This window comes from Cimex lectularius, unplaced genomic scaffold (genome assembly GCF_000648675.2).
Source record: "Cimex lectularius strain Harlan isolate CLEC.00 unplaced genomic scaffold, Clec_2.1 scaffold11, whole genome shotgun sequence".
Lineage (NCBI taxonomy): Eukaryota > Metazoa > Arthropoda > Insecta > Hemiptera > Cimicidae > Cimex > Cimex lectularius.
The window spans coordinates 1,184,622-1,200,597 of record NW_019392673.1 but is presented as its reverse complement, the minus strand read 5'-3'; the positions used below and the strand labels follow the sequence as shown (position 1 = coordinate 1,200,597).

General features: G+C 36.7%; 1 protein-coding gene across 2 annotated transcripts in view; it reads left to right on the top strand.

Moving 5' to 3' along the window:
• LOC106669459 (muscarinic acetylcholine receptor M3) overlaps positions 1 to 7,035 on the top strand; it is a 350,439-nt gene extending 343,404 nt beyond the window's left edge. For both annotated transcript variants that reach the window (XM_024225353.1, XM_014398956.2), the window contains exons 4-5: positions 3,289 to 3,596; positions 4,439 to 7,035. In XM_024225353.1, coding sequence (XP_024081121.1) covers positions 3,289 to 3,596; positions 4,439 to 6,462 — 2,332 coding nt within the window. In that variant the 3' untranslated portion in view covers positions 6,463 to 7,035. The remainder of the gene's footprint in view (positions 1 to 3,288; positions 3,597 to 4,438) is intronic.
• Positions 7,036 to 15,976: the final 8,941 nt, after the last annotated feature.

Below are 15,976 nucleotides of genomic sequence, written 5' to 3'. Positions count from 1 at the left end.
TTCAGAACCTTTTGAATATAATTGTAATTATATAACAGAAAGTCTAGTTCACAAAATTAATTTGGGTGTTCACGACCAGCAGACATTACAATTTCATCCTGAAAAGTTATATTAACGAATGCGTTCACTAATTAATTAGATAGAAAGCATTGTGCGTTTTTGCTTATCTGTTTGCAAATATGACTTTACCTGGGGTAGAAAGGTCACCAATTCATCCTGTTTGATTTCAATATGGTTTTCAATCTATAGAGCATTTCCTGACCTTCAATCATCAAACTTTATAATTATTTATACTAAAGAAAATTATTTTAATACCTTTCTACTATATATTTATAGAACAGACAGTATGTTAATATTTGCAATAGATGAGTTATACAATATGTTATTAGTATATAATCAGTAAAAAAAGGATTGTTGTGTTCATGAACATTTCACAGGCAGAATACCTGTACCTGGCAGAATTTCGTAAATTATAAAAGCATTAAAATCTTCCGTTGGGAGGACGTTAAACCAAATAGCTACTGACAATCCATTATTGGCAGTCCAGAAGAGAATCGGCAATGTTCAAAAAGCTGGCATATATCACATATTGTAAGTGCTAAAAGCAATTAATTTTTTCCTTCATATTAGACTTTTTGTCGTTGTAGATTGGGCACAACGGCGTACAGAATAGATGAAAAACGAAGGGGCAGGTAAATTGATTTAGAAAAGTTCTGTCAAGACATCCATCGGCCCTGAACGCTGAAAAGCCAAAGTTCGATCAGGATCGATCCTGAACTCTTTTGTGACATACCAAATTGCCGTAAATGATCCATCAAACAATGGATTAAGAAGTACTAGGATCAATGGGAATGAATTCCAAGACATGCAAAAATGTCAAAGGTTCTTCAAAGAACCAACGCAGAAATTAACGGTTGACTTACTAAACCTCTATTAAGGACTGCATTGATAGTAAGATTGCTGACTCTGACACAGACTGAGACTGACCCAGCAGACTCTGAAGTGTTCAAATATTGTCAGGAAGAAGAAACAACTGAAAACTCTGTTGTTGCAAAGACCTAGGTAGACTAAAATCCCTACTCACGGGAGACGTGAATCCAAGGTTTGGACGATTCTTTGAGTACGTTGAAAAGCCTAAGCTAAATAAAAAGCTAAAGACAGTGAAAGAGAGCGAATCATAGTAACCTAAATTTAATCTAATGCATGTATATTTTTTTAAACTACTAAAATCTTGACTCGAGACAAGTTAGTTCGGTCCGTCTACACTCGATTTTTTGTATTGTTCAAACGTATTTCGGCGTTGCGCCATCTTCAGTGAGGAACCGTCTGACTTGTACGTGTAAGGCGTGTTCTAGGCTGCCAGTTGGCGAGACATAAGGTCTTTATGAGGGATGTGCTGTAACGTTTTTTTGTTGAGGTTGATGAAATCAATGTACTGTGCTGTTAAAGGTACAATTATTCTATCGAACTTTCAATAAAGAGGTCACAGCTGAGAATATAGGCATCTAGACCTAGTTCATAGGGTATGTGAGGTTCCCGCATACTCGGTCATCCTAAAAAGGACTCCGAGGATCTTAAACGTCCGCACCTAGCCCATTCGGCCTTATCGGACGTTTTGATTCACAAGATGAGAACTGACGCACCTCCGCATACGAAAGGATGGTGTTACTGCCTCAGAATTGGTGTACAGGCAGCTCAGCCCCGAAGGGTCAAGACAACCTCGCTCCCCGCTTGTCCATTCCGAGTGGCCGGGTCTGCATTGAGCAACAGGCCGTATGCCGCGCGCAAAGGGCTACCTAAGCCGAAATACATCATCTTGGTCTCCCGCGCACTCCCTAGATAGAAAAGGCGACTCTATCTCCCAGAGTATTGGGGCTTCCCTAGCGAAGAAACTACCGGATCCGCCCCGCCCCGGTCGCGGTTTCGTTTAAAGTGGAATTTCTAACCACCACCTAGAGGAGTACTGTAAAGCTTACTGTAAGATAGGAGTATCGAGCTCAGCCTACACCTACGTGCAAAGCATACTCGTGTACGAGCAACCGACCTAACTACCCGTTCTCATCCGCCACTACTCACGCATTCGAGGGACTATCCAGCACAATCATGGCGTCCTCAACGCCTATACGCTGCCGTCCAATCGGCCGTATCCCGTGAGGCCGGGTGTATAACGGTGGTCATACGCAAGTTTCGTGCGAACGTCACAGGTAGAAGACTACGTACCACTACGAATCCATTTCTATTGTAATAGGGGCTGAATTTGGAACATTTCTGTTACCCCAATTTACTCATCGTCAACAAGACAAGAGGATCTTTAACGTCCGCACCTAGCCTATTCGGCCTTATCGGACTTTTTGATTCTCAAGATGAGAGCTGACGCACCTCTGCATACGACGGAAAAGTGTTACCGCCGCAGCATTGGTGTAGTGGTGTCCCGGCCCCTAAGGGTCAGTAGCCACGCTCTCATTTCTGTTACCCCGTAGTACAGATGGTTATGCACCCTCCTCCGTCTGTGCAGAAAGGATCTGGTACCATAACCCTCATGTGCCTCTGATAAGGCACCCGCCGCCCATGCCGACCCACGGCCTGCACGAGTACAGCTTATGCTTTAGAGAGGTGCCCCGCCCTCTGGGCTACACCATTACTTTGCGCCCGGACACCCCCCTTGTAACCAAGGGTCGGGAGGGGGTCACAGGATAGAATGAAGGAAGCTGGATTGAGAAAGGGACGTGGATAAGGTCACGAGGTGAGCCGTTTCGGGGTCTCGAGCCTCAACCACACTATACCACCCGTCGTCTCTGTAGTTCCACATTGAGTGGGCCACAACTCCCTGGGTGGGTGATTCATAGGGTACGATATTTTCATACTCGTTCCTTCCTTACAAAGCCTTTATCCTAGCCAACCCAATGCTTAAGGCTAAAATAAGGTTTTTTGTTAAATAACAATTTCAAACTACTATTTTTTGAATTTTGGAGGAAACATCGAAACCCTAAGATCGGGGATGACCGATCATGACAATTCCAGATACCAAGCCTTTAAGATGAAGACAGTATAAACATTGGTCTAGCCGTTAGAGTCTGGTTTACATTAGCGTTTAGTAGTGCATCATGATTATTGATAATACCATAAATGAAACTGTTGAGCTAAACGCCAAACTATGTACGCCTTTCTTTCCAAAAGACTGGCTATATTCAGTCTACTTTTTCAGATCGTGTTATTTTCATATATAGGATAAGAAATGCCGAATTTGAACTGAAAAGATACAAGCTTTATATTTTCTTCTGTTTGTAGGTACACGGCATGGAGCGTAGGACAGGAGTATGACTCGGACGCTGTTGTCAACCAATCGGGGAACGCGACGTACCTTTTGGGTCAGAACGTCTCTTCGTCGACGACATCTCCTGAGGACGCTTTAACCCCCGTCTTGCCGCCGTTCGAACCGTGGCAAACCGTTTTAATAGCCATCTGCCTCGGTCTATGTATCATTCTCACCGTCGGAGGCAATATCCTGGTCCTGATGGCCTTCATAGTAGACCGAACGATACGGCAGCCGAGCAACTATTTCATCGCATCGCTTGCGGCGACAGATATGCTTATAGGTGACCTTTACTATATTTTCGACCTTGCCCGACCTGTAAGTGAAGTACGGTACATTGAACTCTACATTCAGCTATTAAGGAAACATTGCTATGTGTCATTATGCCTTAATAAAGCAATGGTATAGAAAGGTTAGCACGGTTAGTTTAATTTAAAGCCTAAATAAGAAGCTTCATTGTATTCAACAATTAAATATCACCATATAATCGTTAATGAATAGACTTTTTTTAAACATGGCCTGATGGCCAATTTACATTACCACTATTCTTGATCACTCCATATTCTTTATAATTTATGATATAAATATTTCTGTTAAATACTTTTAACCTTTCAAGAAATAACGTTGAGGAAAGAACTGCATGAAAAATGCCCTTCTATCGATCTTCTTCTTAAATAACATCTAACAATGTTTGCTTAAAAGTTTGTACAAAATTTTTTCATAAGAAGTTACTGAAAGTATGATTTTCTCTGCATAATAAAACAAGCTAAATCAATATTTAATTAGAACGTGGATTTTAATTAGCAACTAAAAGCAAGACAACAAATGAAACGTATAATATTTATGAATTCTACAACATTTGAATTTGTATGTTTGCCAAAAAAAAAAAAAAATTGGATGCAATCCCAGACAAATGGAAAATTAATGTCGTTATCTACAATAATATTCATCAAATAATTTTTTGAAATATAATATGTGATGTGAATTTCAATAGATTTAACTGTGATATGTATATAAATTTCTACTTTGCGTTTAGAAATGAACAGTCATTTTATTGAAAGACGGTGTTTTATAAATGTGTGTTTTGGTGTTTTATAAATTAATGGTTTGTTGGTTTCATTGCAGGTACGGTCTCGATGCCTTTCTACACCGTTTACGTCCTGATGGGATATTGGAACCTAGGACCGATCCTGTGCGATCTTTGGCTTTCGGTCGATTACACCGTTTGCCTCGTCTCTCAATACACGGTGCTTCTTATAACAATAGACAGGTTTTGTTCTGTGAAAATAGCCACAAAATACCGAGGTTGGAGGACGAAGAACAGAGTCATCTGGATGGTCACTATAACATGGATTATTCCCGCTCTGTTATTTTTCATCAGCATTTTCGGTTGGGAACACTTCGTCGGCTTTAGGGATCTCCTGCCGGGTCAGTGCGCCGTCCAGTTTTTGAAGGATCCCGTATTCAACACGGCGTTGATCATCGGTTACTACTGGACGACGTTGGTCGTCCTGTTTGTCCTTTACGGAGGGATTTACAAAGTAGCGTACGACATGCAAAAGAAGAGTGAGGCGAAGCAGAGGAAAATGCAGAGCATGGTGGCTCTGAGCGCCGGTGCTATGTCAGGCATGGCGGGGCGGGCGGCCGGCATAGGTCTGTCCAAGACTCAGAGCACGCTTTTGAGTCAGGATAAGCCCAAAACGGCCGCGAGTCTCACCGTAGCCGCGTCGACATACAGCGGAGCCGAATCTACGTCCAGTCAGAAAAATTCCTCCAAAGCGACATCCGACAGTGCTTCGACCAACGAAAAGAGGAAAAACCAAGAAGGCGACAAATCGGAACGGTCGTCGAGTCCGGCTTTCGAATCGGACGAAGATTCGACGACATGCGCCGCGCCGCAACCGGAGAAGAAAGAGAAGCAAAAAAAGCCGTCTTTGGCCGGGATGGTAGCTCAAACCGGTGCTCTAAACGTTTTGGTCCCCAGTAAAATCAACGGGGTCGTTCCGGTCCGTTCACCTCCGAAAGTCATCACACCCACGAACGCGGATGCTCTGGCTGAAGTTTCGGAGACGCCCCCACAATCTTCAAAAAACGTTACTCCAATTTTGGGAAAAGTGGAGCTGTGCAAAAGTGAAAAGTCCCTATCCGAAATATCGACGCCACCGACAAGTGTTCAATCTCCTCCAATAATCATCCCACCTCCCGTTATGTTCCAATCGAACACGCCGGTATCACAAGGATCTCCTCTAAGCACGGGAAGGCCCCGAAGCCTAATAGTGACAAAAAATACTTTCGATATATTGACCGGTATGGACAATTCAGACCTCAGGTACATGGACGAGAGTTCAATAATAGTCCCTTCGCCCAACTTCGAAAGTCCGCCGTCTTCGCTCAGCTTTCCAAACACTTCATCGACGGCCCCTCCCTCGCCGTTGCACAACAATTCGGCCAGTACTCAAAGCAACACCTCACTTCTCCAAGCGGCCCTCATGAGAGCGGCTGTTCAGCAAGTGACCAAAGTCAATACTGAAGTATCCCTCAACGAAGACAGGCCCGTTACGACGGTGGTCGAGGAGCCCGATCCTCCAGAAAAAACTGCAGGAACACCGGCTACTTTGTATTCGACGACATGCAACTCTCTTGCCACGGTGCAAAATATAATAACCGCACCCCAAACGCCCGATCCGAAGAAGGAATCCATCAGGAGCACGCGGAGCAACAGGAGTTTCCGGAGCATACGTAGTACAAGGAGTACTCGGAGTGCGTTAGTACCAGGCAGTTCGGAAAGGAAAGAAGGTGGTTCGAGAAGAGGTGATTTCGTCAAGACTATCGGTGATCGACTGAAAGGGAAAGGACGTAGCCAAGGATCCAGGCAAAAGTCCAAGTCTGAAAACAGGGCGAGGAAAGCGTTTAGAACAATTTCGTTTATTTTAGGGGCGTTCGTAGCCTGTTGGACGCCGTACCATATTTTGGCCTTGGTGGAAGGTTTCTGTTCGAACCCTCCGTGCACGAACGAACATCTCTTCATGTTTTCTTATTTTCTATGTTACGCCAATTCACCGATGAATCCGTTTTGCTATGCCCTCGCTAACCATCAGTTCAAGAAAACCTTCACCCGTCTACTCAAAGGAGATTTTCACATGAATTAAGGCCTACAACCAACCCCCAATCATGCCCTCGAGAGGCGCAGGCTTTTAGCATACTTTCTTTAACAGGGTACTGTAATTTTAGCTTACAACTCACTTTCACACAAATTTACCCCCGAATTTATTCGGATATCTGTCTTTGACAAGGATACAATTTGCGACAATACATTTTTATAAGTAATTAATATATAATGTTTTTTTACGTAATAAATATTGACACAGTTGATTGATTAAAATTGTAGTATTTTAGACTAGAACATAGCAGTAATTGTACATATAATGGTTTAAAAAAGTGTACAGTTCATAAGTGTTTGTATAAATAATTATTAAAAATTTGCATAATTATGTTGAGCTGTTCGGTGCGGTCGAATCTGTCGGTTAACTGAGCCCTAACTGCCCCGATTCTATCCGCAACCGAAACATCCTAAACACTAAAAGTAAATCTTCTACAAAAAAAAAAATCAAAAGTATTTTTTCATCGTTAAATATCAATGTAAAAGATTTTACTAAAAGTTTACAGCTGTTGTAAATTCGTATTGTATATAAAATTCACATATAATATACAATTTTTAAAATGTTGCTTATGTATATTTGTACAAATGTGTACTCGTTATTTTAAACGAGTACACATTATTATATATACAAAAAATAATAATTTTGAAAAACGCTTGATAAGTGTTTATTTTTTATTTCAAATATCATCTACTTTTATAAAAGTTTTTAATTGATTGTTTAACAGTAGAACCTGGTAGAGTAAATAGTTCGAACTATTGGCAATTGGACGGTTTCTTTTGTTCAACAAAGCCGTCTTTTTTAATCGTTTTTTTTTTCGAATTAACTATTAGATTATAATGTCTCAGAATGTTAGTACAAGGATGCTTTGGTAGCTTTATTAAAACTAGCTAGACGCCACATAGAGATTCAAAGTGGTCAAATACAAAGGAGAACGAATCCCATGGGCATATTTATTATTTGCTGTTTCGAGTGTTTATATTTATGTGTGTTCACGGTATGAAAAATATTCTATATATCCTTTAGTTTGTATGGTGTGTAATTTTGAACGTGTCTCGCACCGGATCTTGAATAATCAAATGCTTTTTCCCTCCACAATGCAAAAATAATGCGGTAAATAGTGTTATCTAGTGGCTAATTCTAACTTACCTTGATATATTTTTTAACATTTTTTTCCGGTTGTAAAAATATTTAGACAAATTATTTTTGAATCACTGTTAATTTGTCAAGTTTGATTTTAATGAAATGGAGTTATACACGATTTCGTTTTTATTTTTTATTTAATTTCAATACCGATTTTTTTATAAATAAATCCATGTCAAAATTGGAAAATTTTCAATATACAAGAAACATGACAGAGGGAAATTTGTAAGATCCGGTGTCAGCTATTACTTTTGTATATGTGTTTTTTAATGAAGGCGATAGACATTCCAATCGATTATTTTTCATAAGAAGAATAAAAAAAATATCGCGGAAATTCTTTTTTTAACATTAATTTAAAGGATAAGATTAAATTAGGTGTAAAATTAGCGTTTAGTTATTCACTTAGAGAAAGACATAAATGTTAAGAAATTGATGACAATACCAGCACGTTTGTGCAACTTATTTTGCGCGTATGTCAAAATAAATAAAAAAGGAAGCTATTAGTGAGATTTATATAATAATATTCTAATTAAAAGAAAACTAATATATATAAAAAAATTATATTATATGAAAATTTGATTCTAAGCAGTTGTTATTAAGATTAACAATAATTAATTGTAATAACTTTAAATTGTTGTTATTTATGTACACGCATTGCTTGAATTAGACCGTTGTCCTTTATTATAGTTACGATTGTTTTGTATTGTTCATTGTTCTATGTTTCGAAATATTCCGGTGTCAACCTGAGGAAGCTTCTCAGTAGAAATGTTCGGTAAGACGGGGGAAACCACGAACAGAGTGGTCCTAGAGTGTAAACAATTGAAATACCTATCTAATTAATCTATCGTCTAACATAAACTAGTGGAAATTAAACATTTGTAACTTAATTATAAAATAGAATTTTTAAATTAAAAAAAAAACCATTACGTGTCCCCTTCAGTACAGATGGCGGTATTGTTTGTATTTTTATTGTTATTCGTTTTGTTTTGTAAAGAGAGAAATCTTCAGTGTTAAATAATATTAACGCGAAGTAATTAAATTAATTAGACTGGAGGAATCATTGATTATCTTATATATAAGAAATAGTGAGAAAATCTCAAAATCGTTATTTATACCCGGTAATAAAACGTTATTTTATACAATGGATCAAACATCTCAAAAAAAAGTATTTATACTAATTATCCTATAAAGGTCCATTGATCCTTGTTCCTTTTTTAGATTTTCGATTTCCTTGTTTTTAATTTTTTTATATATATTCAGAGTTGGGTGGGATAATGTTATGTATGAAGCAGTATGATTGTAGGTCCTAGAAGTCGAATCATGGCGATTTTTTTTATGAATCCAAAATTTTCACAACTAGCTCTGGTTGTAAAAAGAATTTTGTTTTAATCGATCCACAATTCCTTCTTTTGTTTTGTGTTGGTTTTTTCTGTTTGGTTTTTAATTTATTTTTCTACCCAGGATTGGGCAGGAAAGTATATGTGAATAAGTACGATTCTAGCCCCTAACAGCCCTGATGAGGAACTTGTGGTACAATAATAGGCAATAAATAATTTTAAAAATATAAATGCTGACTGTCGATTTTTTTTTTTTTTTTTTTTTTTTTTGAATTCTACATTTTTCCTTCCAACCGTCTATGTTCAAAGAAGTTTTTAAAAATATATCTACAATTATTTTTTCGTTACTTTTTATTTAATTATATATAAAGTGGAAGGTTTATGGGCCGACAAACAGCTGAGGTCATCGCCGGCCCTCCGCATGTATTCCTTCTCTTTCCTGTCTTTCTCGCGTATTTTGTATTGAACTGCTTTTATTTAATTATTTTTTCGATTGTTTTTATTCTCTTTTTAGATCCAAGGTTAGGTCAAAATGTTACATGTGAAGGAGTATGATTCTAGCCCCTGACATCTCTGAAGTACGAAGTGTCGCACAGGCAGAAATAATTTTGAAAAACTCAAAGCAGATCTCGCTAATTTTACGGTTGTATAACAGTTCACCATTTTTACACCTAAACCCGGTTGCAAAAACAAACTTGATACAGCCCTGACGTGAAACCAGTGGCACAAACCGAAATGCGTTGGCTATAAATGATAAACAAATTCTGTTTTGATCAGTTTTTAACTAACCCTGATATAAAAAGAAATTAAAAACGAAAGTTTATCTATTATTTTAAGCTATTCGTTGATATTATAAAACATAATAATTTGAATAAGTAAATTCGAGTTTATTTCCATGATTGTAATCCAATATATTTGCCCTTTTTGTATTATGAATCTTTCCGAAATTATCAGAGTGAAATTAAATGAGATTGTAATTAAATGAAAGTTTGCCTTATAAACATTACTTATTTACGTTTATCGATTTATTAGCTAAAGAAATTTGGTCAACGATAATTAAAAACAAGATAACAACCGCAGCTTTTGATATTAAAATTCACATCTCCTCTATCTATAAAAAAGTTATTATAGTTTGTAAAAACTATATTATTTAACTAATTACGCCCACTCTTATTATAAATGAATTGTATATAATGCTATACAGCTTTCAGTTGAATTTTATAAAATTTACTAATTATTTTACAATTTAATTTGTTTACAAAGTTGTTTGTTTTTTTAAATCACAAAGACAATATTATAAAAACGACTAAGTCTCGGTAAAGCGTGCTCTGTGATAATTGACAACAATCAGTTCAATTCATTTGATTTCACGCCTCTTTCTCATCTTCAAACGTTCTCTAAATTCGTTTGATAGAACGTTGTTTTCAACCATGACAATCATAATCGATAAGTTCAGTACATATACCAAATTTAGGAATTTTTTACTTATTAATTGACCTAAATTTTCTGTATAGATTAACTTTGTAAATCGGCCAAGAATTTCTTTTGAATTTTAATAAATTGAACTGTAGTTTTTTTTAAATACTGAATAAAAACACAATTTATGGAAGATTTCTCTCTTTCCCTTCAAGCACTTTTTTCCGCTCAAGACATTGTAATAGACAGAGTTCAGATAATAAAATATAAAAAAACGGACCTATTTTATAGTGTATGGCATAGTTTTTACCAAATATTTCAATAGATCAGCACGGTTATATTTATAGAAAGCTTTTCTTGCATTCCAAAAGGCGTTGTGTGCTTTAAAAGCTGATTGTAGGTTTAAATTATATTTGTTTTCGAGTCAGACAAAAGGATTACACTTTCGCCAATGTGCTGTTGTGAAAATATGAATCAGTATTAAAAGGCTAAATTATATTGTGCATTGTACAGCTTTAATCGTGATGAAAATGTTTTCCTTTGGTTTTTGCACTCTGTTACACTAGGCTATATAAGAAATTACAAATAGGCTTGTCAAATATTGTTGATAACTGCAGTAGAAATGACGTATACAAATTTGAAACAAAAAAAAGTCAAAACCATTGTCCACATTCTTTAGGAAACGCTTTACACCCTTTGTAGCACAAATGTCAAAATCCAATTAAGCCCTAGGTAATATTAATGTATAGAGTAAAGGAGAGACGTATTGTTTGTTGGGTTATTAGTTTATTTGTTGGTATTCCAGGTTTTCCGACCAAGTTTATGGTATAAGGGAACCGAATGTTCAAGGCTCTAAAACTATATGTAATACAATAAATTAAAATTTACTATATTATGAATTTAATTGTACGAAATTGTTGAATACCGATTTGTTTTATTTAAAAAAATGAAATAAGAGTGATATTGCTTTTGGAAATAAAGACAATTCTTTTAATAAAATGTGTTTTATACTCTCACACCCCTCTAGTTAAATTTTTACAGGTTTTATCGAACTCTGAGGAAGTGAATGTGACCAGACTTCTATGTTTCTATCGAGTGTTTTTTGGCCCTGAACCTGTTCTTGGCTCCATCACAGAATGGATTCAAAAAATACGAAAGACACAGTAAGCTTATGTTTTTGGAAAACAGCCCTCACCAATACTGGCAAACTCACTGCTGCAGTTAGAGAGGGCTACACTCATAGAAGAGGTAGGACTATTTACCGGTCATTAACATCTAAGAAAGCATCTACACAACATGATCAATGATATTCCTTCAATCATAATTCATTTGTACATTATTCAATGAGGAGGAAGAAACAGTCACCCATATCATCTACGAATGCGAAACAACCGCTCAATGGTAACCTGGAATATAAAGAAAACCCAGGGAATGGAATTCCAGCAACGACAGTCAATGACCTAGTACTTCTTAGGAGAAGGATCGAGTCGATTACCCTGAGCTAAAAAACTAGGAAAGCCAAAATCAGCCAGAAAACAGGCTGCAGTGCTTGGGGAACAAAAAAACCACTTCCTAGCATCCATTATCATCGTCATGATCATTACAATTATAATTATAATTAAAGAACTCTAGGGGGGTAGCTTAAAGAGGTTTGACCAAGAATTGACAGTAAACTGAGGACAGTCAAAATTTGGAAGGTGATTTGGTTTGTTTGGTTTAAGCATTGGGTGAGGGGCTTCGGTGGCTGCAACGGTTTAGGCGTTGACACGGCGCCCATCTCTGTAAGGTAAAGGTCTCGACATACTTACAAATGGGCTTTTTTTTCAAAAACACCGGCACCCCTCGGGTTGATATGACCTCTTCTGTTGCCTCATAAAAAAAAGAGAAAAAAAAGGATTGGGTGAACCATGGAAAACATCATGGTGTCGGGAAGTAAGTGGTTCGGAAATGTTGGGTAGTTTGGAAAACTATGCATTTTGTTGGGAGTATACGAATGATTGAGCTAATCCAAGAGATCTTTGGAAAGATTGATTTTTAATTTATTTTTTGCCGTCAGAAGTAGTCAGATTGGCGGGTACAGATAGAAGTAAAGGAATGTGGAACTTTGGAACAATTAAATTCACTAATTTCGTGGTCCGCTTGACCAATTAAACATTACAATTAATTAAGGTTTTTAGTTGAGATGAAAAAAAGTTAATGGCACGAGAGGGATTCGAACCTGAAAAATGGCAAAAGGAGGGAAAACTCATAAGGTGGGGTTGAGATGGGGAGTTGATGTCCGAGTGGATCTAGGTCACGATAGCTCAGGTGGTAGAGCAGCGGCGTATCAAGCCGAAGGTCGTGGGTTCGAATCCCTCTCGTGCCATTAACTTTTTTTCATCTCAGCTAAAAACCTTAATTAATTGTTTGGAACAATTCTTGAATTGGGACTAAGGGGTGTAGCATTTAGATTTTTTTTGCCTTACGTTTCCGCATTAGCCACCGGACTTTAAAGCTCGTGTGCAACAACATGTGGAGGGTTGCCATTTAGGCGGTACCAAGAGGGCCACCAACCCGAACGCAGCCAACCAGCCGAGCGAATCAACGGGCCTGCCATTTGGGTATTCTTCTTTGGGAATATTCTTTCTCTATAACGAGGGTCTTAGCGGAAATGTGGATAAAAACCACTAACATCGAAATAATGTGGAAAAGTCCACATCTCCCAAACCCCCGGAGCAAACTTCGCTCTGGAGGCCATCTTCTCCACCCAGCAAGAAAACAGCAGCCGGACCGACGCCCCCCCCCCAGACACCAGCCCGGAAACCTCCCCCCATTGTTTAGAGTCATCCGTACAGACTGGAAGTCAACTAGAGAAGACCATAATAAATTAGTAAATAGCCAAATAAATAAATAAATAAACTAACAAACAAACGAATAGATAAATAACAATAATAAATCACTTAGTTAATTTTTAATTCTCATATGGTTAACGCGCACTTATTTATAAATTTTAACAAACATAAGTAGATGCCTTTATTTTTTGAGGCCAATAAAGTTTTGTAGTTGAAAGGCTTTTCGATGTCTTTCATCTTATACATTTTTACGAACCACCATTCTCTTTGTGGCGCATACTTTTTGCAGATCATTATAGCGTGTTCAAGATCGTCTCTCACAAAACATCTTTCACACAACACATTTAGATTTCAACTTGACTATATACATAAAAGGATCAAAGCCACTATAATTCCACTAATCATCGACACGAATAAGATCAATCATACCAAAAGTATATACTTTGGAACAAATTTTCCTATCTTGGAACAAATCAAAGCCGGTTGGAGTATAATTATGACAAATTAATTATTTATCACTTCAAACCCTATTATAAACAAACGTATACTTTTATAATTCAATCTATAGCGTCAATTGTGATAACAAAGTCCTCAGCCTTGGCAAGCCTGGTTACGTAAGTGCAACCAGAAAACTGAAGAATGGAAGAATTGTAGAAGTGCAAGGTTCATTGTTCGTTGAGATCCGAAGAATGTACTAGGTAGTAGAGGTGTAATACATATAGCTATAATCTTTATAATAAATAATAAAAATAACCTTTCGAAGAAAACATCGATGATAATTGTACCAACAACCTTTAATTAGCATGTTACGTATTCTGTGAGCGAAACGAAAGTAAGCTATAATTTAATTCAAGTAGTTCGCTTGTTTTATTATCACATAAAAACAAAATTTATGGTATATGCAAAAAATTAATTAGTTTCAAATTGAGTTCAAGCACACAGTTAATTGGTATATATATAAATTAATACTTCGTTAATTTCTTTATGGGTTTTATGGTATAAACAGCGTTGAATTTTTCGTATACATGCATTTGGTAATAAGAAAAAAGAAAAAACAAGAATCAAGTTTGCAGCAATACCGTCGGAAAGGGAAACCGTGGTAGATTAAAAGGAAACCACGGCAGAATAGAGAAAGACAAGCATTGACAAGATGAAAATACTCATTTTGACATGTTTTTAAGAAGATTCACATGTTAATAATAATAATAATAATAAGTTTATTGCACACAAGAAGAAAAAAGAAAAATTACATATAATTCAAACAAGAAAATAAACTTAATACGGCAAGGTAACCGTCTGCCGGGCTTCACATGTTTATGAGACCAAAAATAGATTCTTGATTTAAAAAAATTGGAATCGTTAATGGATAAAATGCACAAACACCCAATAAATAAATCCACAGTGCTTTATAAACGTTGACAAAACCTGAACCAAAACTCTGGTGAAAAATCCGGTTTGGTTACGCTCGAGACAAAAAGACGAATACGGTTTCTTTCCTCTATTGACGCGAGTAGGAGGAGGAAAAGTTAAATATTATATTATTAAGTCCATGCCTGGCTTCATGGGCCATTTTAATGTGAAAAACCACAGTAAATTTTTATGATGGCAAGCCGGGTTGGTTTTCTAGGCAAAAGATCCTGGCATTTGTAACGTGATGAAATTAAAAAATAATAATAAGTCTAGTTGATTTTTCAATTGGTTTAGCCTCATGAAAGACATCCTTCGAAAAGGTTCGAGGTTCGATTGTGAACTCGTTCCACCATCAGAACCCTACACTAGTGATTAAATTATAAGTACAACATTCTAAAACGAGTAGAAACTTATTTTCCAAATTAATTATATTTTTTATCTATGGTCTTGGTTGAGATGAAAATGCAAGTAGCTCGAACGGGATTCGAACCCACGACCTTTGGTTCTATTCTAACCACTTGGGCTATCGTGACTTCGATCCTTTCGGATACCAACTCCTCATCTCGAATCACGTGGTACTAGATTTTTCATCTCAACCAGATAAAAAAAATATAATTTATTTTAAAAAATGAATAAGGTCAATTATGACTACTTAATACATACGATTTAATTATTTTGCAAAGTTTATTAACGAAGTGAAGAGAAAGTGATAAAGAAAAAATTAAGCAGACCGAACCAGAAAAAATATTACAGAATGAAAAGAAAATTTAATATTTGGTAAAATTGTAAATCTGATCTTGGATAATACACTGCTCATCAAAAAAACCGACCACTTGGTTTTTGCACGAAAAAGTGGCCAATTTTGGAAATGCATATTTTCCCAGCCTTTTAAGTCACAGACCTTCGCAAGATCTCGTTTTTAGACAATTTCACGCTGAACAAAATGGCTTTTTTTTAATGTTTTCCTAGATTTAGTCATTCCTCAGTAAATTCAAAAATTCTGGAACGTCAGTTTTTGCACTTTTTACGAAAACGTCAAATTGAGCAGTGGAGCCAGGAAATCGTCCTGTCGTCGATAGAAAACTGTAATAAGCTTGTTATGAGCAGTGTACTTTTAAAATATTTTTAAAATACGCCTGTGTGTATGTATGTAAGTCTTAAACCGTATGAGTTTTGTAAAAGATGTGGCCTTTTTTCAAGCTGCCTAGTTATTGAAAAACTAAGAATGGTTTCAAAAGTAATTTTTCATCTAGAATATGCTGATACAATTAAAATTTTAATAAATGAGCATTAAGCCGACCTGGCGATCATCATTTTTGGGAAATGTAATCCCCTACTTTATTTCAGACATTTTTTAAATCCTTTCCA